At 40.8% G+C, this 25674-nt stretch overlaps 2 protein-coding genes across 2 annotated transcripts in view; one reads left to right on the top strand and one right to left on the bottom strand.

Annotated features, from left to right (window-relative positions):
* The window catches only part of Psma8 (proteasome 20S subunit alpha 8), a 71261-nt gene that overhangs the window by 28946 nt on the left and 16641 nt on the right, over positions 1–25674 (bottom strand). Inside the window, exons 2-4 of the mRNA XM_031365032.1 lie at positions 24164–24290; positions 14889–15013; positions 10401–10523 (exon numbers count right to left, since the gene is read on the bottom strand). Coding sequence (XP_031220892.1) covers positions 10401–10523; positions 14889–15013; positions 24164–24290 — 375 coding nt within the window. The remainder of the gene's footprint in view (positions 1–10400; positions 10524–14888; positions 15014–24163; positions 24291–25674) is intronic.
* Positions 12194–25674, top strand: part of Ss18 (SS18 subunit of BAF chromatin remodeling complex) — a 138404-nt gene continuing 124923 nt past the window's right edge. Inside the window, exon 1 of the mRNA XM_031365026.1 lies at positions 12194–12246. The gene's annotated coding sequence lies outside the window, so the exon portion shown is untranslated. The remainder of the gene's footprint in view (positions 12247–25674) is intronic.

Here is a 25674-nt window from a genome sequence, read left to right as displayed (position 1 = left end):
CTGTTGGTGATGTTTGCATCTACGACTCCTGATTTCTTTCCTAGGTTTTCTATCTCCAGGGTTGTCTCCCTTTGTGATTTATTGTTTCTATTTCCATTTTTAGATTCTGGATGGTTTTGCTCATTTCCTTCACCTATTTGATTGTGTTTTCTTGTAGTTCTTTAAGGGATTTTTGTGTTTCCTCTTTAAGAGCTTCTAGCTGTTTACCTGTGTTCTCCTGTATTTCTTTGAGGGTGCTATTTATGTCTTTCTTAAAGTCCTGTATCATCATCATGAGAAGTGATTTTATATCTGAATCTTGCTTTTCCGGTATGATGGTGTGTCCAGGACTTGCAATGGTGGGAGTATTGTGTTCTGATGATGCCAATTAACCTTGGCTTGTGTTGCTTATATTCTTAAGCTTGCCCCGCAACATCTGGTTATCTCTACTGCTACCTGCCCTTGCTATAAATCTGACTGAAGCCTGTCCTTCCTGTGGTCCTGATTGTGTCAGAACTCACAGTCAATCTGTCTCTGTGATCCTGTGAATCTGGGATCCTGTGACCCTGGGCTTGTTAGAACACCTGGGAGTGGAGCGTCCTCTGGGTGTTTTGGGAATGACTGCAGAGTTTGAGCCCAAGGTCTGCTCAGGGAACTGGCTGGCCCAGACAGATGGGAAGTAACCCGAGTCACTGAGCTGGCAGAGTTCCTGTTGCCTGGGTCCTACTGGTCCCAGTTACTCCCGGTGACAGATATTGTGTCCTCCTCTCCTCTGATCCTGAGTGTGTTAGAGCACCTGGGAGTGGAGCTTCCTCTGGGTGTTGTCTTGACTATATTTCCTAATGAAAATGCATTCATTTTTAATATTTATTCTCTTTTACTATGGTTAATTCCCAAAATATTTTGTATGTTTTAAAACAATTTGATATTCAACATTAGATATAGGATCCTCAGTTATGGCTAGTTTAAATGTTCATTAATGATATATTTAGAGTATGAAAGGGTATGAATGTAAAAGTTGAACAAATTTTTATGTATTATTTGATTCTCAAAATACTCAATATTATTAACATGTTTGATGTATAAAATGCATTTAAATAGTAAAAAATGAAGAAAAAATAAAACCTAGCAAGTAGATTTTTAAAAAAATATACCTTAGAAAAAACTTTTTAAAAAATGTAATGTACACACATGCACACATACACACAGGCACACATACACACAGGCACGCATACACACATGCACACACACACATGCATATACACACATGCACACACACAAGCAGAATTTTTCTATGTGTTATTTTGCACTCACCTTGCAATACTATTGATGTGGGTGAACTATAGTGTCATTTGAGTGTTAAGAAAGGAAGGGACATTTTAATGTCCTTCTCCGGGAAGTGTTCATATTCTACTCAAGGTAGTTGCTTTCTAACAGTTGATTACAGGGTGGAATCTGGAATCCTGTGTTTTAAACCTTTTAAACTGGAACTTTTAAAACTGTTTACACTAAAGTATTTTGGCCAATAATCATTTTAAAGTAAACTAAGAATTTCTTGTTAGGATAAGGTGGTACATGCCTCTAACTCCAGAAGTCAGGAAGCTGAGACATGTGTGTTCTGGGCCAGCATGAACTACACAGAAAGAGCCTGCCTAAAAGCAAACAAACAAAAAAGCAAGAGAACAAAATAACTCCTACAATTTTTATGTTCTCAGTAGTGACAGTACTGTAATTTTTTGATTTTGGTTTTGCTTTGCTTTTGTAAAGGCTTCTCCATAGGCTGTATGCATCTCAGGCTGGGTCCAAATCTTTTATTCTCTTCACTCAGTAGCAGGGTGATGTGATCAGTTTTAACTTTGAATAGTTGACAATCATTGGTAGTTTGGAATTAATCTTTCATACTGTGCCTTGGTCACCTGGAAAATACTGGCTCACTGAATTATACAGAGATTCTATATGTCTATCTCATTTCTAAAATGTCAAGTAAACTCCTTTTTACCAATAGTTTCATCAAAGAAATAATGAGAAACTGTCAGGCACATTGTGATAGATAGATGTTTCTAAATCTTGCTTAAAACCTTGAATTGTATCATTAGCAACAAATACTATCTGATGTTTTCTGCAGAAACAGGCTCAGCCTGTTCAATCCTGAGAACACATCCTGGCAAATTTCACATCTCAATAAACACCATTGTTGTCTATTGTTCTATGAGACACAAGTGAAGTGCCATTAAATATGAACAGTTTTGATTTGCAAGGGAAAGAATAGCCTAATTGTGTTTCTGAGCACAATTCCCACTATGCTTGCAGATGTGCTGTATGCATATGATCATTCCTTCACACCAAATGCTAAAAGACTGTGCATGTAGCCAGAATTTTATAGCAGCAATTAACAGCATCTTCTCTTTCATCAAAGATAACTTGAATTTGCTTGTTTATTTGCTGCAAATTCATGATGGTGTATAGTAATAAATACCACTAAGGCTTGGTGCTCTGGCACCAGCAGCTTTACCACACTTAATCAGTTTACCTGCCCACATGTAAAAAGGGAATGGTTATCTTAGTATTGTTATGAGTTTTTCCTTCTGGGTTGTAGAGGCACAGCTAGCCTCAGATATACTATGGGAAGGAAAGTGAGAACACAGTGATCTGGACCAATCACATGATGACTGGCCTCGCATTTTTTATTGGGTTCCAGATGTTCAATCTTGCCCTCTGAGGAAACACTGATAATATCAAAGGGTAGGAATGGGAAACTAACTCTCAAAGATTTCTCCAAGTATTTATAAGGCCTCAGCCTTCAACTGGTAACCTCAGGAGCACAGTCTAATTAGCCAGCTAGTGACTGAAGGGTTCAGTGTGGCTCACCTGCCCACACCTTATTCAACCAGAGGTGCGAATAAAGTTCCCATCTGCAACCTTAGTCTATGGAGGTAGTTATATATCTGTTCACTTGCTCACATTTGCAAGATGCCTAGACTTTACTGCCAAGAATTGAACCCCACTCCACAGCTTAATTCACATGCTGACAGTGAAGAAGGTATCACTAATATTTCTGGATTGATATGATACTAATATGCCCAGCTATTAGACTTAGTCAGCTTTCAGGGCAGAAGAGATACAGTTATGGAACCCATCTCTTCTTAGAGCAGGATTCAGTTGGACAATTACTTAACAATTCACTTTGGTTTGGCTGCTGTAAGATTGTCTCTTACCACCTAAACTACAGAATTAATTGTAAATTGGCCAAGCCTGTTTGTTGGTCACTCTGATTTAAATGTCTTTTTCTTTTTTTGGTGTTTCCAGACAGGGTTTCTCTGTATAGTCCTGGCTGTCTGGGAGATCATTGTGTAGACCAGGCTGGCCTTGAACTCAGAAATCTGCCTGCCTCTGCCTCCCAAGTGCTGGGATTAAAGGCATGTGCCACCACTGCCTGGCTGATTTAAGGGTCTTTGATAGAGAACACTGAGTATCTCAGTGGACTGAATATGCTTGACCCAAGGAATGCTATTAGGAGATGTGACCTTGAGTAGGTGTGGCCTTGTGGAGGAAGTGTGTTACTGTGGGGTGGGCTTTGAGACTCTCCTCCTAGCTGCCTGGAGGACAGTCTTCTCCTGACTGCATTCTGATCAAGATGTAGAACTCTTGGCTTCTTATCCAGCGCCATGTCTGCCTGGATGCTACCATGCTTCCTATATGGACTGAACCTCTGAACCTGTAAGCTAGCCCCAACTAAATGTTGTCCTTTATAAGAGTTGCCTTGTTCATAGTGTCTCTTCTCAGTAATAAGACATAAGTTGGAACCAGGGACTAGGGTATTGCTGTGGTAGGCCTGACCATGCTTTTGTTTGAAAGAATGTAGATTTGGGACTTTGGATTTAGAAAGTAGTGGGGCTTAATGGGACATACTAGTAGAAGCATGAAAGACAGTGTCCCTGAGGGTGATTTGAACTGTTGGGACACAGCTCAAGAGATTTCAGAGGAATTTTCTCTATATGTAGCCTAGATACTGTTCTTATTATATTTTGGTGGAAAATGTGGCTGCTTTTTGCCCTGTCTGAAGAGTCTACCTGAAGCTAAGGTGAAGAGATTTTGATTAATTGCACTGACAAAAGAAGTCTCAGAAAAACCCAGCCTAGATCTTGTTTTCTGGTTTAATCTCATAAACATTGTTTTGATCAAGTATAGCAAGCTTGGAAAGGAAAAATACAAACTGTATGGTACATGTAATAAAGGGGCACCAGGAAGTGAAATGAAATTAAATCCTGTGTTCAAGGAGATAAGCATATTAAGGGAATGGTGACTTTGTGGCAAGATGCCACTTAGCTAAGCTTATTGTTTGCCACTGAACAAGAAATAGTTATATCATGTTAGATGTTATTATTAATTGGTTATTGTTTTCACTAGGACTTTTAATCTGGAATGAACTATAATCCAAAAATGGAGGACACAGGACTTTGATCTGGATCTTGAGGCATAGTAGCTGTGAAAAGCTTAGGCATAGGCATGGTGATACATGCCTTTAATCCCAGGAGTCAGAGGCAAGCAGATCTCTGAGTTCAAGGCCAGCCTAGTACAGAGCAAATTCCAGGTAAAGAAAAAGTTAAGTCTAGCTGTAATGGTACATGGTTTTAATCCCAGCTTTCAGGACACATGGTCATGCAGATCTCTGAGTTCAAGGTCAATCTACAGAGCAAGGTCCTGGATAGCCTAGTTTAAGCAGTGATGGAGCTAGAAAACAGAAATCTGGTGATGATGTAATAAAACAAGGAGGTCATGTCCCAGCTCCAGCAAGTCGAAACTTTGACCATGTGGCTCTGGCTTTTGAGTCTAGAGGGGACTACTGAGACAATTGATACTGGTTAGCTAGAGCTAAGTTAGTGGTGATTAAGAAGAGACCAGCATCACTGAGGTGAAAGCATCTGGGAAGTGTTTTCTGAGAGCACAAAGAAACTGTGCTCCTCAAGTTTCAGCTGGACTTGGTAATGTGTAATAATCACCCATATGGTACTGGTGAGGTTTGGCACTGGGAGAGGCCAGGGAAGGCCATTGGTGAAGGTGCATCCTCAGTTGCAGTTGATGGCCTAGCACTGAAGGGGCCATGCAAAGAATTTGAGGCTTGGCACCATAAAAGGAACCTAGGAGGGACTATTGGTGAAACCTAGTAGGAGTGGAAGACTTCAGTGAACTGGAGATGCCAGTACCATGAAATAATCAAGAACAGCAGCAGCAGTGGAGTGGAGTCAACCAGACCCTAGAGTGCTACAGAGGACAGATCTGGAGAAGTGGCACAAGCCCTTTGGAGGAGCCCTGAAAATCATGCGTGGATCCCAGGCACTAGAACAAAAAGCTGTAAAGTTGAAGTTGCTTTGGAGACCCCAAGATATTTGAGATGCCAGAGCTGTGGGATATTTGCTAAGGAAAGTTGCTATTGGAGTGGAACTAGCCTAGGAGAAAGAAGTTTGATGCAGTCAACAGAGCAGAAAGGAGTTGGAGATCAAAGAGCACTTTGACATCAGACATGGACAATCAAAGCTTAGAGTTTGCTCAGCTGGCTTTTGGTCTTGCTTTGGTCCAGTATTTCCTCATGGTAATGTTTTGGAATGTTAATGTATATTCTGTGATGTTGGAGGTATGGATCTACTTTTTGACAGTTAAGTGATTGGAACACTGTTGACACTGTTATCGACTATGGGGACTTTGGAAGTTGGGTGAAGTGTATTTTGCATTATTTTATGTTTAGGTATGGCCCCAATAGACTCATGTGTTTGGACAAACCTATGGGGGTCAGGGAGTACAATTTGGTTATTTGAATATGCTTGGCCCAGGGAGTGGCACTATTAGGAGATGTGGTCTTGAGGGAGGAAATGTGCCACTGTTCGAGTGGGCTTTGAGATCCTCCTCTTGGCTGCTTGGAGGACAGTCTTCTCCTGACTACATTCTAATCAAGATGTAGAACTCTTGACTCCTTATCCAGCATCATGTCTGTTTGGATGCTGCCCTGTTTCCTGCCATGCTTCCTGCATGAACTGAACCTCTGATCCTGTAAGCCAGCCCCAATTAAATGTTGTCCCTTATAAGAGTTGTCTTGGTAATGGTGTCTCGTCTCAGCAATAACCCCTAACTAAGGACTTGTCCAGGTCAGCCAGCTCTTTACATGTAACATACCTGCTAGTGTTGTGAAATCAAAAAGTTCAGACCACATTTTGCAGACCCAGAGGCAGTTCCTTCCATGCGACTGTGATTTACCACTGTTTCCAGACAGCATGACCAAACCCAGAAGCTCCAGGCTCCTTCACTCCTGTGATTTACCACTGTTTCCAGACACTATGACCAAACTCAGCAGTTCCAGGCTCCTTCACTCCTCTGTTGCACTGTGCATTGTCTATACAGGTGCTGTGCTGATGGAGGTCATGGACCTGCATAGACAGCTGCTTCTAGATAAAACTCACTGGACACTGAAAGGGACAACTGGCAGGGAGATTTAGAGCTGGCAAACTCTCCTTGTAGGGGCCAGACCAACTGGCAACATACAAGCAGAAAGACAACAGACTTTCAGACATCAAGGGACATACCCAAAAGGACTCACACCAAATTTAGATTTCTTTCTCATTCTACCCATCCTTGGTCCTCTTTTATTCCAAGACACTGGGGTTTTAGTCTTTTATTCCAAGACACTAGGGTTTTAGTCTTTTATTCCAAGACACTAGGGTTTTCTCCTAACCTTGAAATGTGCAATCATTTTGTACCCTATTACTTGAGATATAATACTATATCTCAAGCTTTTGAGATACTTTATCTCATGTAATGAGTCTTATCACCATCCTGTAGTTCTGGATTTCATAGACACCAGCTCAGGCACTTGGTACAGTAGATCTGAAGAGAACTTCTGAGGTAAAGAAATCTACCTCAACATAGGATTCTCATGAGAGCTGAAGCCTCACTAGAATGGTCCTGAGATCAGACATGGTAAATGTCTGGCTACCAGATCTCATTGGCCATGAAAGACATAGAAAATACTGTACATACTCACAAAAGGATTAATGGGGAAGTCTATGAAAACCAGTTACCTCCTGGAGCAGAGGTTTGCAGATTATATTTTAAGAACTGTAATTTATTCTTTATACCTGATTTGGCTAAATACTTTAGACTTTTAAGTCTCAGCAACTGCACCACCACACAGGCTTGTCTTTCTCTAGCATCTAGAACGTAATAGGTTTGTTTTAGGCACTCCTATCTCCAGTGTCAGCCTTGGTCCTCTTGTTGAAGGGAGAAGAGTTGTCTTGTACCTCTATTCTCATCCAACTACTGTTCTATTTCTATGCTCCTCTTCATCATCATAAAAAGACAATACTAGCCACTGCCTTCCTCATCACCTGCCTTTTTAGGGGGGTTTCAAAACTTATGAACATGAAATATTAACAGTATATTCTTTATCTCTACACCTGACACTAACCCTGAGATTTGTATTGTACTTTTCTCCATTTACACAGCCACACAATTTCAGTATTATAGATACCATATTTTAGTACATTCATATATTTATTTTGTGGGTATGAATTGGTGGGTAGAGGTCAGAGGACAATTTGAAGAAGTTAGTTTTCTTCCATCAGGTGAGTCCTGGGAATTTAACTCAAGTCATGAGATTTGGCCAAGCATTTTTACTTCCCAAGCCATCTTACCAGTCTTAGGTAGTCTTATTTGATTACATTATACTTGCCACATCCAGGAAACTTCACAGTATTATCTAATGTAAGTCTATATATAAGTATCTCTGTATCTCCAAAATTTTGTTTGAGTCTATTTTCTTTTTTTGAGAAGAAAATATTTATTTATTTATTTTATGTGTGTACAGGTGGTTGTGAGCCTTCATGTGGTTGTTGGGAATTGAATTTTGGACCTTTGCTCACTCCAGTCAACCCTGTTCAGTCCCTGCTCACTCTGGCCCAAAGATTTATTTATTATAATAGATAAGTACACTGTAGCTGTCTTCAGACGCACCAGAAGAGGGCGTCAGATCTCATTAAGGATGGTTGTGCTCTACCATGTGGTTACTGAGATTTGAACTCAGGACCTTCAGAAGAGCACTCAGTATTCTTACCCGCTGAGCCATCTCTCCAGCCCTTGAGTCTATTTTCCATATCCAGAATATAATCAACAATAATGGTTCACACTTGCCTGTTTTGATTTGTTTACATTACATGTGAAAGGTCTCCTTGTGTTTATCCTGTCTTTCAATAGCAAGAGACGATTTCTTGTTCTGAGTATATCTGATTGTTCCTTCCTTATTAGAGTCAAGTTAAAGCCAGTGGTATGAATACTTCAAAGGTAATGCTATTTCCTTCCCAAGGCAGCCGTCAGGAAGCACCCATGTCATTTTAGCCATTGTGATGGCTATTTCTGTCAACTTGACTATACCTAGAATTAACTAAAACCCAAGTGGCTGGTACCTGTAAGGAGTTTGTTTGTTTGCTTGCTTCTCAAGAGAGTTTATCTGTGTACCCCCGAGTGTCCTTGAACTCGATCTGTAGACCAGCTCACCCGGATTTTTCATAATTAAATCATTTGAAATTGGAAGCTCCACTTTAATATGGGTCACACCTTTTGGTAGCAGTCTATATAAAGGATATGGAAGAAGGAAGCTCGTGCGATGCCTGCTTGCCCTCAGGGTCGCTGGCAGTCCACTTGAGCCAGCTTCCTCAGGATTCTGGGGTAAGCTGAGACATCCAGCCTTATGGACTGAACTGGACTCTTGGACTTTCCACTGGTAGATAGCCACTCTTGCACTAGCTGGATCACAGTTTATACGCCACTCTAATAAATCCAAAGAAAGTCTTCTTTGATACTGGACACAGTCTGTAAGTTCCCGTGCGTGTGGAGGATGTTTCTACAGAGAACGTATTTTCACTGGAGTAGAGCTAAGACCACCGTTTGACTTAGACAGAGACCAGAGCAGAGCATACTTCAAATCCTGGTCACTGGTGAATTTTCAAACAATTTGAAAATTCTCTCATTTTCCTAACTAATGGGAAACAAAACAAAACCCCTTTTTCAGATGCTTTCATGCATTAGACAAACTAAAATGAAAACCACTGATGCAAATTTAAAACTACATTAGAATGGATAGTAATATTGTAAAGATAATTGCAAACTGAAGATAGTAAGCTTAAAAAATAATTCAAGACTGACCATATAACAATTAGATTTGTTTAGGGCAAATGACCGGGAGGCATGGAAAGCAAGCAAGGGCACTGAACTGGCTCTGCAGGGCAGCCTTGTTGCTGGCCCTGAAGAAGCTCAGTTGGAGCCTCAGGATTCAGAAGACAGAAGAGGCTTGACCACTACCACCATCCTGTAGCCTCCACACATACACAAATAAATACATACGTGGAATACATTTTTAAAGATTTGTTTGTTTGTTCATTTATTTATTTAATGTACGAGCACACTGTCATTCTCGTCAGACACACCAGAAGAGGGCATCAGATCCCATTACGGATAGTTGTGAGCCACCATGTGGTTGCTGGGAATTGAACTCAGGACCTCTTAACCTGACTTCACTGACTTAACTCAGTCAGTGCTCTTAGCTACTGAGCCATCTCTCCCGGCCCCCTCCCCTGCAGGAAAACAATTCCACTTATATGAAGATTATTGCTATAAGTATGTACTGGGGTTATGGTTACTTGACTCTCCTAGAATAGAGGACGTGGGACTGGAGACATAGCCCAGCAGTTGAGAGCACACCCACATGATTGCTTCCACCAGTGCCAGAGGATCTGATTCCCTTTCTGGCCTCTGAGAGCACTGGGCATGCATGCATTCAGACAAAACATCCAGACATATAAAGGGAACAAATTATTTTGCTATGGAAATCAGACTTAGAAAGACAAATGTTACAATTTCCCCTCACAAGTATGTTTGCAAGGTAGCGGTGGTAAGAAACAGGAAGGGTAATAGATGAACAAATAAGAATGGAGTCCAATGTTATGTGTACATAAAGTGTTAATAGACATCAAACATCAATGTGGTGCTTATTCATCTGGTTCGGGTTTGTTTTGTTTTGTTTTGTTTTCTGAGTCAAGATTTCACTCAGGCTGACCTGAAACTCACTACGTAACCCTGGCTGTCCTTGAACTCCCAGCAATTCTGTGGCCCCAGCTTCATAAAAGCTGGGATTACAGGTATGTACTATCATGGCTGGCTTAAACCAAGGTCTTTTCATAATCATAAACCATCATTTCTGAAGAGTTTAGTGACAACAATCTATAGTCTATGTCACTGTCCATATTTTAATGCAGCATAATTCTGTCATGTCATGTCCCTGAAAGCAATAAAGCAAAATTCATTTATTATGAATTTTGCAATAAATTAATGCATTTATCTGACAACTTCTATGAAAAATTAATAAAGTCATTACTCACTTTCCAAGCATGGTAAGTACCGGAGGGATCTGTCTGATACAGTCTTGGGATACCATCATCATCAAAGCCTACAATTAAGGCTGAAATACCAAAAGGCCTTCGTCCGTTGCTCTGGGTGTATTTCTAAAAAATAAAATGCATCTTTGCTATAACACTGTCTTAGTTACTATTCTATTGCTGTGAAGAGGCACCATAACCAAGGCAACTTTTATAAAAGAAGCATGTAACTGGAGGCTTGCTCACTGTTTCAGAGGTTGATCGTCATGGCAGGGAGCTTGGCAGCAGACAGAAGTTGTTCTAGAGAAGTAGCTAACAGGTAAGAAAGACTGGGCCTGGTGTGGGCTTTTAAAACCTCAAAGCCTACCCCCTCTTGGCAAACCTACTCCAACCAGGCCACACTCCATAACTGTTATAATCCTTTCAAATAGGGTCACTCCTAGGTCACTAAGCAGTCACATATCTGAGCTATTAGGGCCATTCTTAGTCAATCCACCACAGACACTACCACACCAAATAAAAGTAACTAAAGCATTGCTGTCAAAATTATCTACTCTTTTGATTATTTTTTTAAAAAAATCTTTTCAGTACTTTTAATTATGTTTATCTGTGTCTTCATGTGAGTGTGTGGGTGTGAGCACAGGGATCCCATGGAGCTGGAGTTACAGGTAGTTAGGACCCAACCTCTAGTCCTCTGGAAGAGCAGTTAGGTGCTCCTAACCACTAAGCCATCCCTTCAGCCTCTACTTTTCTAATTTTATTGTATACATTTTTTAGTGTTTCCTGACTATTGTTAATTCATAATGACATTTTAAATAAATCAATGTGTATAATCTGTAAAATAGAATCACAAATTTGCTAGTACATTGTATTTTTTTTTAAAAAGATCCCTTCTCCACTTTTGTTATTTCCCATCATTAAATAAAATTTTAGGTTACCATATCAATGTTGTTCTCAGCCGCGCCTTCCCCCTCGGTGCCTCCACTTCCCCACCCATCTTTTGCTGGCGTTTTCCTTTACTCCTCTGCTTTCATGCCAAATGGATTTCATTCTTCAGCCCACCAAGCATGCACAGATTTGTGGTGGCTTGGATAAGAAGGGCCCCAGAGGCTCATGTATTTGAATGTTTAGTTACCAGAGAGTGACACTATTTTATCCATTAGTAGGTGTGACCTTGTTGGAGGAAATGTGTCACGGGGTGGGCTTTGGGGTATTAAAAGCTCAAGCCATGCTTTGTGTCCCTCTCTTCCTGCTGTCTGTGGATCCAGATGCAGAACTCTCAGCTCCTCTCCAGCACCGTGCCTGTCTATGCGTCACCAGGCTCCCTATCATGATGACAGTCAACTAACTAACTCTCTAAAACTATAAGCAGGCCCAGTTAAATGCTTTCTTTTACAAGTGTTGTCGTGGCCATGGTGTCCCTTTACAACAAAAGAATCATGACTAAGACAGTATGAAATCTCTTTGACTCAGTGGAGGGCTGGGCATTTGTTTTGCTTGTCAGGGAAGCTGAGTTAATAAGCTGTGTTTTGGAGGCCTGCTCTTGTCTGCCTAGGGGAACACTGCAACTACTGTTAGGGGCTACTCCTACTTGATAATATTGCTACCAAATATTCTCTGTTCTCTGCATTGTGTCATCTCCTTCTGTCCCAAGAAAAGGGATCTTTTGTTTCTCTTGAAGAAAAGCACATATTCCCATACAAACAAGGCAACACTGAAACCAATTATATTTCTTATTACTTTTGTGCCTGGGAACTTCCTGGATTTGTGCTCCAAGGAGTGGCATTCTCACTGAGACGGGTCGTATGAAGAGACAGTCCTGACCGAAGACTAAGGACTGAATACATAGGTAACTTTACTTAACTCTGTGGCTGGATGTAGCTCTGGATAATTCTGTGGTTAGAAACAGATTTTTTAGTGGCTTTCTTTCAATCTTATCTACATATGGGATCTATTTTCTCATTTTTCAAGTTTATTATGCCATGCTTTGCTAGTTATGTTTGTACAAACTACTAAGCTATGAATATAAATAGCCTCTTTTAAAATAGGGGTTATGTTTAATTCCTGTGTACTGTCTAATGTTCTAGTTTATATGAAGTAGATGCATTAGATATTATCTTAGAATAAATGCTTTCTTACTTTACTTTTCAGTCTTTACATTTTAGTAAAAAGGTAATATGAGAAAGTGAAATCTGTAATTGCACATGAGACATCTCTGGCCTGGAGGCGCAGGGCTCCCAGTGGCTAGCTTACTGTCACAGACACAACTGCACTTCCACGTCTATTTTCAAGGCCTCGGTTTCTCCAAAAGCCACATGTAAGAACCCTGTGTGTGTGCTGTTCTGTGTCTTGCTTTTTTTGCTAGATTCCTTTCTAACAACTGGGAAAATCGAAACAAAATATATAAGTAACAATACAAAACTTTTGGAATTTCTTCTAAAATGAAGCAACGAGCTTTTAAAAACCAAAACAGTGTTTTGATATATATTATTCATCAAATTTGGATTTATAAAGCGCCCATAAAGAGTCTCCACATAGAAGCAGGCCAAGTTCCCTGCCCGAGCAGCTAGAGGCACAAGTCAGCAAAGTGGGTGGCCTTCTAACACTCATGTTCACGGACAGAACACAAACTCAATGGCTTCCCAAAGACAGGAAGGTAAAGGAAAGACAGGATTCCACCTTTAAGTTACAGCTTTTGCAGACTACTCTTGACAAACTCCTTGTTAACTGAGGGACAGCTTTAAAAAAATATGGTGTGCACATATCGTAATACACACACACACCAGAGTGTTCAGACCACAAAGAAGAACCAAATTACTTACTCTGTTGTAGGATAGTGAATGGAACTGGAAGCAATCCTATATTTTATATACATAAAATCATGTATGTACAAATGACATGTCATGTATGTACAAATGGCATGTTATATATGTACAGATGAAGTGAAACCACAGAGGAATGGGGGGGGGAGTTTTAGTGGGGAAGGAGTGGGACAGGAAGGACACGAATATAAGATAGACATGGGGGGATTAGCTCAATATATAATATATACTTACTGGATAGCTTTACATTCAGAAACAGATTTGAAAAGAGGAATGTAGCCCAGGTAGGACAGCCAAGTGGGTAAAGCAATAGCTGCTAAGCCTCTCCTGAATTTTGTCACCAGGGCCCCCTTGTTCGAGGAGAACCAGTTCCCTCAGCCTGTCCTCATTTGTGTACTGACACATGTCACTTCACCCAGAATAAATGGGTGAATTAAAAATGTTCATTTAGGGCCTGGGGAGATGGCTCAGCGGTTAAGAGCAGTGGTTGTGCTTCCAGAGGTTCTGAGTTTAATTCTCAGCAACTGCGTGGTGGCTCACACCATCTATAATGAGATCTGGTGCCCTCTTCTGGCATGCAGGCATAAATATATGCAGAACACTCTATATATAAATCTTTTTTTTTTTAAAAAAAGAAAAAGATTAAAAATATTTTTTAAAGAGAGCATAAATTGACGCAAATCTGTACACTGAGTACCGTGTTCAAGGAGGTTAGGTGACAAAAACCAACATCAACAACAACAAAAATACCAACATTTCTGTTGAAGGACAATTTGCTCAAGTAGAAATGAAAAGAGTGAAGCAGCATGTGGGAAAATTCAGTGTCACTAATTGGAAAATACAAATTAAAGCGCCTATTACATTATACAAGGCTCACTTACAAAAGAAAGAAAAATGAAAACCAGCATTCATGAGCCCTCTGGGATAGCTGGTTGCACAATACAAATGGGATCAATCCATCTAGAAAGCTGTTTGGCACATACAACAAGAGCCTTAAAAGTCAACTATAATCTCCAAGCTAGTAACCCCTAACTTAAAACTTAATTTAATAATACAATTTTAAAAAGAAGAACAAGCAATGATCAAGCCAGAATAATGTGATTGGGTATCAGGGAGAGGGAGAACTTTGAAATCACCACCAGAGCTGGTCACAGATTCTAACACCACAGTTGGAGAGAACATCGAAGAAGGAGAATCTGCTACACCCAAGCATGCACGCATCAAGAGAGAGCTCAGCCCTGCGTGCCACCGTCACTCTCAGCATTCAAGGACAGGGCACGCATGGATTCAGAAGAGATCATATCTAAACCTGATCAGCTAGACTTTGGTTTGCTGGTGGAAATAATGGATATTTCTTTGGAAAACTTGAAGGAATGATATTATTGTGTCTAGAGAAGGTTAAATTTTTCCTTTGAAAATCTGACATTCTATAATAATAATAATAATCATAATAATAATAATAATAATTCCAAGAATTGAAACTGATCTTGATTTCTGGGGATGCAACCCACTTTACCCAGATAAGTGAATGAGGTAATTCTGAGAATGAATAAGGACCCTAAGGCATTCTGTGAACTAAGTGCTTGGAAGTCCTGCCTATTTCTAAGGCAGGACCAAATGATGGCAGAGAACAGAAAGCTGCAGAAAAGCACGAAGAGTGTCAGCTCACCTGCTTTAGAGTCGCTATGAAGCGAGTTATATACTCTACGGTGACAGGGTCCTCCACGGTGAGCTTGTGGCTCTGGCACTCCACCCGTGCTCTGCTGATCACTACCCTAGCGTCAGCTGTCAGACCTGCAAAACAGTTAAATCTTTAAAGTCTATACACGTCTCAAAATGTATTTCCTTTCAAAAGGTTTAGTTTTTAATTCTCTCTTATAGCATCCTTTTTAAAGGATCTAAAAATGCCATGTGCCTTAACTGTGCCTAATTATTTCCTTTTTAAGCCTAGTTTCACACATCAATCTCTCATTTATAAGGGAAATAGTAAACTGCTTGCTTTAAACACGATTAATAAGTTGACTTTATTTTTCTAACAAGAGCAAGAACAATACTCTATCCTGAAGCACATAGTCATTGTATGTAGAGTACGTTTGAATAGCTGTGATATATCAATTCTCAATTTTTTTGTCAAAATGAAAACTTTGGAAATCAAAGATGTTAGGACAGGTAGACCTCTGACAGAGCTAAAATATCCAAACAAGTCAAGATTAATTCTCAGCCCGTCTATGAGGAGACAGTGCATGCTCTAGCTGAAGTCAGAGACTGGCCATAACATGTGACACTGAGTGTTTGTATAAACTAAGGGCCACACTGGTGTTTGACATTTCTGTGGCCATTTTGTTTCTTTCACTGATTTCTTTTTTTTTTTTTTAAAGATTTACTTTATTAAGTGTGTGCGTGTGCGTGCATGCGCGCACACGCACACACAGCTGTCTGAAAAGGGAAAAGGGGGCATTAGATGCCCTGGAGCTGGACTTACAAGCAGCTGTGAGCTGACTTGGGCATGGTTTCTGGGAAGAAGCTCAAGTCTCTGCAAACGTTTTGCACACTCTTAGCTGCTGAACCACCTCTCCAGACCCTTCCCTGCGCATTTAATACTTATTAGACTGTACTCAAAACCAAATCCACTCAAAACATCAGAAAGCAGGCACTTCTCACACAGCCACTGCTCTTTATCTCTCACAAGCATCTACCTTCCCCATCCTGTAGCTGTGGCCACCTGCATCATCTTCACTCCTTGGAAACAGAACAGGCAGAGAATATGCCGCTGTCTAACATCACCTCAACACAGCTTAAGGGAGAGCTGACGGCAGCTACTTGATGAAAGGACAAGAAGGTAATTCTCCGTACCAACATCATCTACAAGAAAGGACTGGCAAGAGATGGCCTAGCCCATCCTGGGTTAAAGTTTTATGCAGCTAGAAATAGTTCAGATAAGCTACTTGAGAGTATGTCCTCTTTACAATGTGACTGTGATCCACACCGATGTTAAAAATACTTTCAAGTGGTGATTGCTCGGGGAGATGGCTCAGCAGGTGAATGCCTGCCACACAAGCATGGTAAACTCAACGGTGACTTTGGTGCTGGCAGGCTAAAGGTGTTAGGGTCCCACCAAATCCTTCCACTAGCATGCTTGTTGTGTTTCACCAGGATTTGTGTGACTTGCTTGTGACTGTAATTTCGGCTTCCCTGAGCCCAGCAGCTGGACTGGCTGCAGCTTGTGTCCTACACCCCTGCACACTCTCTGTGACTCTTTGTTCTCTAGCACCTCTCTCTCTTTTTTTAAAGATTTATTTATTATTCTATGTAAGTACATTGTAGCTGTCTTTAGACACACCAGAAGAGGGCGTCAGATCTCATTACGGATGGTTGTGAGCCAACATGTGGTTGCTGGGATTTGAACTCAAGACCTTCAGAAGAAGAGTCAGTGCTCTTAAAGGCTGAGCCATCTCTCCAGCACCTTTTTTTTTTTTTTTAGTATTATGTATTTTCTTTATTTACACTTCAAATGATATCTCCTTTCTCGGTTTCCCCTCCGGAAAAAAAAAAGAAAACAAAACCAAAAAACAAACAACAAACAACAAACAAATGAAACCCTGTTCCCTTCCCCCTCCCTCTGCTCACCAACCCACCCTCTCCCACATCCTGGCTCTGGCTTTTCCCTACACTGGGGCATAGAACCTTCACAGGACCAAGGGCCTCTCCTCCCATTGATGACCAAAGAGGCCATCTTCTGCTATACATGTGCTGCTGGAGCCATGAGTCCCACCATGTGAACTCTGGTTGGTGGTTGAGTCCCTGGGAGTTCTGAGGGTTAGTTCATATTGTTCATATTGTTGTTCGTCCTGAGGTGTCTCTAGCATCTCTTTATGATTCCTGGTGTTCCTCCATTCTCTTTTCTGAATAAAGTCATTTGCAGCTCAGACCATGTTCACTCCCAGGGTGACAGAGACAGTTTCTAGTCTGCCATCTCATTCCAGACACATTTCTTAGTATGTCTAACAATTCTTTGTAGAATCTACAGGCTTTTCTATATGTAAGATTAGGTTAACTGTGATCAGAGATTGTTTTTCTGTCTTCTGTTTACAGTTAGGGTGTTTGATGTCGTTTCGTTGACTGATTACTCTGGCCAGAACTTGAAGCGACAAAGCTGGTATCCTTGTCTGTTGAGATTACAGACTTCAAGTTTCAGTTGTTCATTATGAAGCAATACATCTGCTGTGCGTTATGTACATGCACTTTAATTGTGCTGAGGTAACCTTTTAATTTGTTGTGTTTCTTTTTAACCAAAGAAGAGTGCTGAATGATACCAGATGCACTTTCCTGACTCAGTTGCTGAAACTGTGTAGCTCGCCCTTCAGTGTTCACATCCTGTTAGTGTGGAGCCATCATCTCAGATATCTACTGAGCTCCTGATGGGATGACCAGGTAGTCTGTGCACGTCATGAATGTTCTCAGCATGTACTGGTACACACATTCTCCTAAATCCTTTGTGATTTGGTGCAAGTGGAAACAATGACTCTGGTTTTCATTTCTCATTTTTCTTGAGAAATGGTTTTACTTACACGATATACCTAGTTTCTTAATTTTGTTCACCTTTTCAAAAATTCACGTTTGCTGCAGTTTTCTATTACCTTTGTTTGTTTGTCTTGGTGTGATGTCGCCCCTGAAGTGTCTCTGTTTTCTCTGTGTTTTCAGTGTAGCGTCACTCCTGGTAAAGATTCCTGTTGTGTTTACTTCTCTTTCCTCTTAGCACTGGCTTAACTACATCCATAAGCTTTGACAGTGTTGATACTCATTTTTTATTTCTTTCAAAATGTTTATTAATTTCACTTATGATAGCTATTGATTCATTTTTGTCCATGGCCATTTAGAATTACATTGTTTAATTGAAATACATTTGTGCATTTTAAGATTGCCTTCCACTATTGATTTCTAGTTTCATTCCTTTTCAAGCAGAAAGATACTAAATATGATTTCATCTTTTAGATTTGTCAAGAATTGTTTTGTGACATTTACAAGGCATAGTATGATAAAGGACCTTTGTTGAATGAGCACTTTAAGGGCCAATATAAAATCCCTGTTTAAAAAAACAATTAGAAACTTAGCAAAAAAAAAAAAGTGATGAGACGTGTTGTGGGAGCTGAGGACGCCTTGAGTGAATGTGTGGAGAAAAGGCAGAAGTGCTGAGTGGGGTGTACTGATTGCATGGCTATGTCAAGGAATGCCCTAGACCCATGGAATTGGCAAAGCCTTCCTCCAGGGTCAGGCTCAAGTGATGACAAGGCCTTCCTCTGGTCCAAAAACAAATGTTGACAGTGAACTCAAGTGGGAGTGTTTAGGAACAATTGGCCAGTGTGTGCAGGACTGACAACTGCACTTCCTCCACGTACTCACAGCTTGAAACTATTCCCCTATAGACACTTCCTACCAAGGCCAGTTAGCTCCTCCCCATGTGCTGTGTGTTATGAATGTGCTGAAGTTCCAGGTTGGTGAATCAGTCAGTGAGGCTCCATCACACAAGCCACCTGACTCCAACTATTCTGTACATGTGTCTGTAAGTCTGTCCTTTCTTCATACCCTTGCTACCGTTGGGCAGGTTAAGCCATGCAGGATGCAGCAACATGTCCTAATTAATGTAAAAAGGCAAATATGCACAAGAAAACATGCTCAATACTACCAGCCTTGGGGAAAAATAGACATCTAATCCATAATCGGAAATTGCACATATTTAAAGAATAATAAAAAAACAATCAATACAAAACTCAATGCTATTGTGGCAGTAGAGACATAAAACAACACAGCCACTTTGACAATCTGACACTGATACAACACTAAACACATATTACCACACAAGACAGCAATTGTATGGTATCTCTTCCACAGCAATAAAACCACATATTCCCCAAAACACCTACCCCAAGATATTCAACTTTACCTGTAAAAACCAAAAACTAGAAGGGCCCAGAGATAAGCAGGTAAGCTATTTACCGCAGTGACACATTCACACCACACAACACTGCCCAACAATGAAGGGGAAAGCAGCTGCTAACACTGCCAGCAACCAGGGGCAACTGCACGGGAATCACACCAAATGAGCAAGGGTCGCCAGCAAAAGTTCCACAGGATAATCACATAAGATTCAAAAATGACAAAATTATAAAAACAGATTTGACTAGTGGCCAGCTAGGTTAGAGAAGAAGACTGGCATGACGTATACTAAGGTGACTGAGTAGTTGTGCCATGAATACAATGGGAACAGCAGGAATCTACATGTGGGCTAAGTATATTCAAATGACTCAACAGATTTACTGTGGAGAAATGAAACCTATCTCCACAGACACTTGTCCATTAATGTCCATACTTCATTTTAATGGACAAAAACTAGAAATGGCCCAAATATACTTTAGCAGCTGAGTGTTAACAAAGCTGTACATTCACACAACACACCACTACTCATTACATACATTACATATGCATGTAAACAGATGCATAGAAAGCTACTGAATTCATCTGGAAGAACAAAAAACCTAGGGTATCGAAAACTATTCTCAACATTAAAAGAACTTCTGGTGGAATCACCATCCCTGATCTCAAGCTGTCCTACAGAGCAATTGTGATAAAAACTGCAGTAACAGGCAGGTAGATCAATGGGATAGAACTGAAGACCCAGAAATGAACCCACACACCTATGGTCACTTGATCTTTGACAAAGGAGCTAAAAACCATCCAGTGGAAAAGAGACAGCATTTTCAACAAATGGTGCTGGCTCAACTGGCGGTTAGCATGTAGAAAAAAATGCAAATTGATGCATTCTTTTCTCCCTGCACAAAGCTCAAGTCCAAGTGGATCAAGGATCTGCACATAAAACCAGATACACTGAGTCTAGCAGAAAAGAAAGTGGAGAACAGCCTCGAGCATGTGGGCACAGGGGAAAATTTCCTAAACAGAACATCAATAGCTTATGCACTAAGATCAAGAATTGACAAATGGGACCTCATAAAATTGCAAAACCTCTGTAAGTCAAAGGACACTGTCAATAGGACAAAAAACAACCACAAGTTTGGGAAAAGATCTTTACCAATCCTACATTCGATAGAGGGCTAATATGCAATATATACAAAGACTTCAAGAAGTTAGACTCCAGAGAAACAAATAACCCTATTAAAAATGGGATACAGAACTAAACAAAGAATTCTCAAATGAGGAATACTGAATGGCTGAGAACCACCTAAAAAATGTTCAACATCCTTAGTCATCAGGGAAATGCAAATCAAAACAACCCTGAGATTCCACCTCACACCAGTCAGAATGGCTAAGATCAAAAACTCAGGTGACAGCAGATACTGGTTAGGTTGTGGAGAAAGAGGACCACTCCTCCATTGCTGGTGGGATTGCAAGCTGGTACAACCACTCTGGTGGGATTGCAAGCTGGTACAACCACTCTGAAAATCAGTTTGGAGGTTCCTCAGAAAATTGGACATAGTACTACCTGATGACCCAGCAATATCACTCCTGGGCATATACTCAGAAGATACTCCAACATGTAATAAGGACACATGCTCCACTTTATTCATAGCAGCCTTATTTATAATAACCAGAAGCTGGAAACAACCCAGATGTCCTTCAAGAGAGGAATGGAAACAGAAAATGTGGTACATTTACACAAAGGAATACTACTCAGCTATTAAAAACAATGAATTCATGAAATTCTTAGGCAACTGGATGAAACTTGAAAATATGATACTGGGTGAGGCAATCCAATCCCAAAGGAACACACACGGTATGCACTCACTGATAAGTATATATTATCCTAGAAGCTCAGAATACCCAAGATATAACCACAAACCACATGAAACTCAAGAAGAAGGAAGACCAAAGTGTGGATATTCCAATCATTCTCAGAAGGGGGAACAAAATACCCATGGAAGGATTTTCAAAGACAAACTATGAAGCAGAGACCGAAGGAAGGACAATCCAGAGACTGCCCCACCTGGGGATCCATCCCATATACAATCACCAAACCCAGACACTATTGTTGACGCCAGCAAGTACTGGCTGACAGGAGCCTGATCATAGCTGTCTCCTGAGAGGCTCTGACAGTACCCGACTAATACAGAAATAGAAGCTCACAGCCATCCATTGGACTGAGCATAGGGTCCCCAATGAAGGAGCTATAGAAAGAACCCAAGGAGCTGAAGGGGTTTGCAGCCCCATAGGAGGAACAACAATATGAACTAACCAGTACCCCCAGAGCTCTCAGGGACTAAACCACCACCAAAGAGTACACATGGTGGGACTCATGGCTCCAGCTGCATATGGAGCAGAGGATGGCCTAGTCAGTCATCAATGGGAGGAGAGGCTCTTGGTCCTGTGAAGGCTCTATGTCCCAGTGTAGGGGAATGCCAGGGCCAGGAAGCAGGAAAGGGTAGGTTGGTTAGCAGGGGAAGGGGAGGGAGGGAATAGGGTTTTTTTTTCTGAGGGGGAACCAGGAAAGGGGAGAACATTTGAAATGTAGAGAAAATATCTAATAAAAAAAGGAAAAAAAAAAGAAAGCTACTGAAATCTTAGCAAGTTTATATCAACTTACACAAATGATTTTAAAGATGGTATCACTGAGGATAAATGTAAAAGACTCCTCTGTGTTTCTTAGAAACGTTATATGACTCTATAAAATTTACCAAGTACTACAGGATGGGAAATGATTCCGCTGTAAGCACCTGTAGCATAAGGTAAGTCAGAATAGGCAACAGTCCCTATAAACCTAATGCTGGAGGAATCAGAGACACGCTGATCCCCAGAGCCCAGGCTGCCCACTAGACCAGGCTGGCTCCTAGCCCAGAGATATCTCTGCTTCCTGAATGCTGATAGCAAAGGCTTTCAGAAGAGATCCTGTAGGAAGGCATTAGAGGAAGCTATCCAGCAACCACCTCTAGCTTCCGCGTGCATGCAAACACATGTGCATGTACAACCATAGGCATGCTCACGTGCACCTATATACACCCCCAACACAATTCTGGGGCTGAGGGTAGTTCAGTGGCAGAGTGTTTACCAGGCATAGGGCTTCTTAAAACTTTATACATTCATGACTCCTTTTGACCAGAGAAATTTTTATATGACCTAGATGTATAGATATATAAAACAAGTACACAAACCAAATGTTCTCTGACAATAATTGTTTGGTATATATGTAATTTTATCATTAAAAGAAAGTAAATTTGCATATTACTTAGATAGTTGTTTTGTTTATTTTCACACAAACAATTAAATCTTGGCTGAATAATTGGTACAGTGGGCCATTGAGCAGCTTCATCCTTTTTCAGAGTTGATCAATTCTTTGATTTTATAGCCACCAATGCTGAGGATGCAACTTCATATAAATACATAGAACAAAATGACAGACATATAATTAAAGTAATTTCACAAATAACTGAAAACTCTGTACTGTCTTAGTCAGTATTCTATTGCTGTGAAGAGACACCATGACCACAGAAACTCTTACTAAAAAAAGTATTCACACTGGGAGTTTGCTTACAGTGGCAGAGGCTTATTTGATTATCATCATGACCAGGATAGCAGCATTCAGGCAGACATGGTGCAGAGAAATAGCTCAGAGTTCTACACACAGATCCACAGGCAGCAGAAAGAGTGGGACACTGGGCCTGGCTTGAGCATCTGAAACCCTAACGGCCATCCCCAGTGACACATTCCTCCAACAGGGCCACACCTACTAATTCTCAAGTATGCCATTCCCTGATGACCAAGCAGTGAAATCTATGAGCCTCCTGGGGTCACTCTTATCTAAACCAACACATATACTAAATCAAATTCATTGAATTTTTTATGAAATTCAAGTCAACATTTCAGAGAATCTTTAAAATCAAACATTCTAACACATATAATTCAAAGGTATACCAATTTGATATATTTTGAAAAAATTATGGTAGTAGAAAATATCGTCTTTGTCTCCCACAATGAAAACATTATGCTACCACAAAAGTTAAAAGCTTTGCATATAGGCAAAAACACTGCAACTTAAGTGTGAGTATGTATATTACATATACATGCATGTATATGTATGTCAAGTGCTTCAGGCATAAATGGAGGTAGTATGTCCTTGGTGGCATGCACAGTGCAAAATGCACATGTTCCCAGCCAAGTCTGGAGAGACGCCTCGTGCAGCTCAGGTGAGCACTTCCAAAGGCAGCTCTTCATTCATATCTGTCTGTCAATTTTTGGTTGTCGTGTTCTCTGAAACCTTTTACTGTTGTTAATTTTTCCCAATCTCACATTTAGTTTTGTCACAGCCCACAGTTTAGAAAGTTGAGACTTAGCACGTCTGTAGCACATCACACACAGGTCTATCCCTCCCTTTTCCCTTCCTCCCTCCATCCCTCCCTCTGTCCCTCCCTTCCTTCCTCCCTCCCTACCTCCTCCTTCCCTCCTTTCCTCTCTCCCTCTCTCCCTTCTCTCACCCCTCTCAAACTGGGATTGGAGAGATGGCTCACCAATTAAGTCAGACTCCTCTTGCACAACGCCAAGTTCAGTTACCTGCATCCACATCACACAGCTCACAACCCCCAATAAAGGGTGTCTGACACTCTCTTCTGGCCTCTGCAGGCATCTGCACTTACATGCAGTAACCCACACATATATACATATAATACAAATAACAGTAAATCAAATCTTTTAAAATTCTATAAATTATATGAATAATAAGTTCTATAAATTACATGTAAGAGAAATCCATCTCTAACATTTACGGTTTACTGTCAAAGTCATTATTTTAAAATTCCTTGTTTATAGAGCTGTGGCCTTTTAACTATAGGTAACACTTTGTACTTAAGAAGTAAATGAAGCGAAGCTCTAGCAGCAGGCTAACTGTGCTCCCCACTGTCCTGCGTTTAAGTATCATAGGCACCACTGAAGGTCTGCACACACCTGCAAAAGCCATACAGACATGGTCATCCAGCGCGCAGATTTTCCTCACAGTCCTTTCATCTTGAAGCTTGGCCACTGACTTTTTTTCTACCCCAAGCACAACTATATTAGTTCCTCGAATTCCAACCTATAAAGACATTTTTAAAAAAGTAAAGTCAAAACTGGCTAATTATTCTAGCATGCATCAGAGTTAAAAGGTTTCTCTTAAACAATTAATAAATTGGAAAAGGAGCCATCTAGGAAATAAGATGTGCAGGTGCTGGCTGACTAGATGCCTATCCCCAGTCTCAAGACAAGTAAGACAAGGAGGTAGAAATTACAAAGAAAGTGCAATCAGTGGTGCATGAAAACAATACCTAAATATACAACAACTTTAGGGTGAATGGAAGGAAGATGCTGGTGATCCAAGCAGATTCCTTTTAGTGGCAGAACCAATCCTGACAAGGTAGGATAGAAGGCTGGGGCTGGGTTCTCTGGGCAAGAACCTTGCTGTATGAGAATGAAGACAGCATCCCCATAAGATGCCAGGCATGTCTGTGTCTATAGCCCCTGGGGGACAGAGAAAGGTGAATCCCAACAGCAAGCTGGCAGGTGTCTGGTTCAGTCAGAGGATAACACTGGGGGCTCAATTCTCTCCTACAACCACTTGGTTCCTGGGGACTGTCGGGGTATCAAGTTTGGCAACAAGGACCTTTACCAATAGAGTCACCCTACAGACCTTCTCTCTGCATCTTGAATATGGGTGCAATGTGCTCAGCTGCCTCAAGTTCCTCGATGTGCCATCCCCACCCTGAGGGACTGCATCTTTGAACTGTGAGCAAATAGGGGTATCTGACTCCTTTTCCTGTTTGTCTCCCTTTTATTTCATTCTTCTGTCTCAATACCCTAGCTAAGACCTGAAACACTGTATATTGAATAAAGTAGATAAAGCAGATACATTTGTACTCTTCCTGATTTGAACTCTTCCCCAATTAATATGGTTCTGGCTCCAGATTTTCCATACATAGTCTTTATGTTCAGGTAATGTTGCTTCTATGCCTAGTCTCTTCTAGGCTTTTATCACCAAGAGATACTGGATTTTGTCAAAAGCCTTTTCTGTATCTACTGAAAAAAGTCACGTGATTTTTGTCCTTGAGTCCATTTTTTTTCTGTTTTGCTCACTTAATATTTGTTCTTTGAGAACTTCAAATAATGCATTTTGGCCATTATTACCTCTCCTCCAACTCCTCCCAGATCAGTTGCCTACCCACCCAACTTTGTGTCTTCTTTTCTCAATCCACTTGAGTCCAATTTGCTCATATACTGTTGGTGTCTACTCTACCCCACCCCCTAGAGCACGGCTGACCTACCAGGGGCCTCATCCTTAAAGAAAACTGACATTCTCTTTCCAAGAAGCCACCAATTGCCAATCACCCCTTAGTTAGGGATGGAACTTTGTGCTCACAGTCCCTTTCCATGTGGGGATTTCTTTTTTCTTTCTTTTTTTTTTTTTTCTGGGAAGAAATGGAAGA

The sequence above is a fragment of the Mastomys coucha genome, unplaced genomic scaffold (assembly GCF_008632895.1).
Source record: "Mastomys coucha isolate ucsf_1 unplaced genomic scaffold, UCSF_Mcou_1 pScaffold13, whole genome shotgun sequence".
In the NCBI taxonomy this organism is placed as follows: domain Eukaryota; kingdom Metazoa; phylum Chordata; class Mammalia; order Rodentia; family Muridae; genus Mastomys; species Mastomys coucha.
Note: the sequence above shows the minus strand (reverse complement) of the source record. Positions and strands in the feature narration are given on the sequence as shown.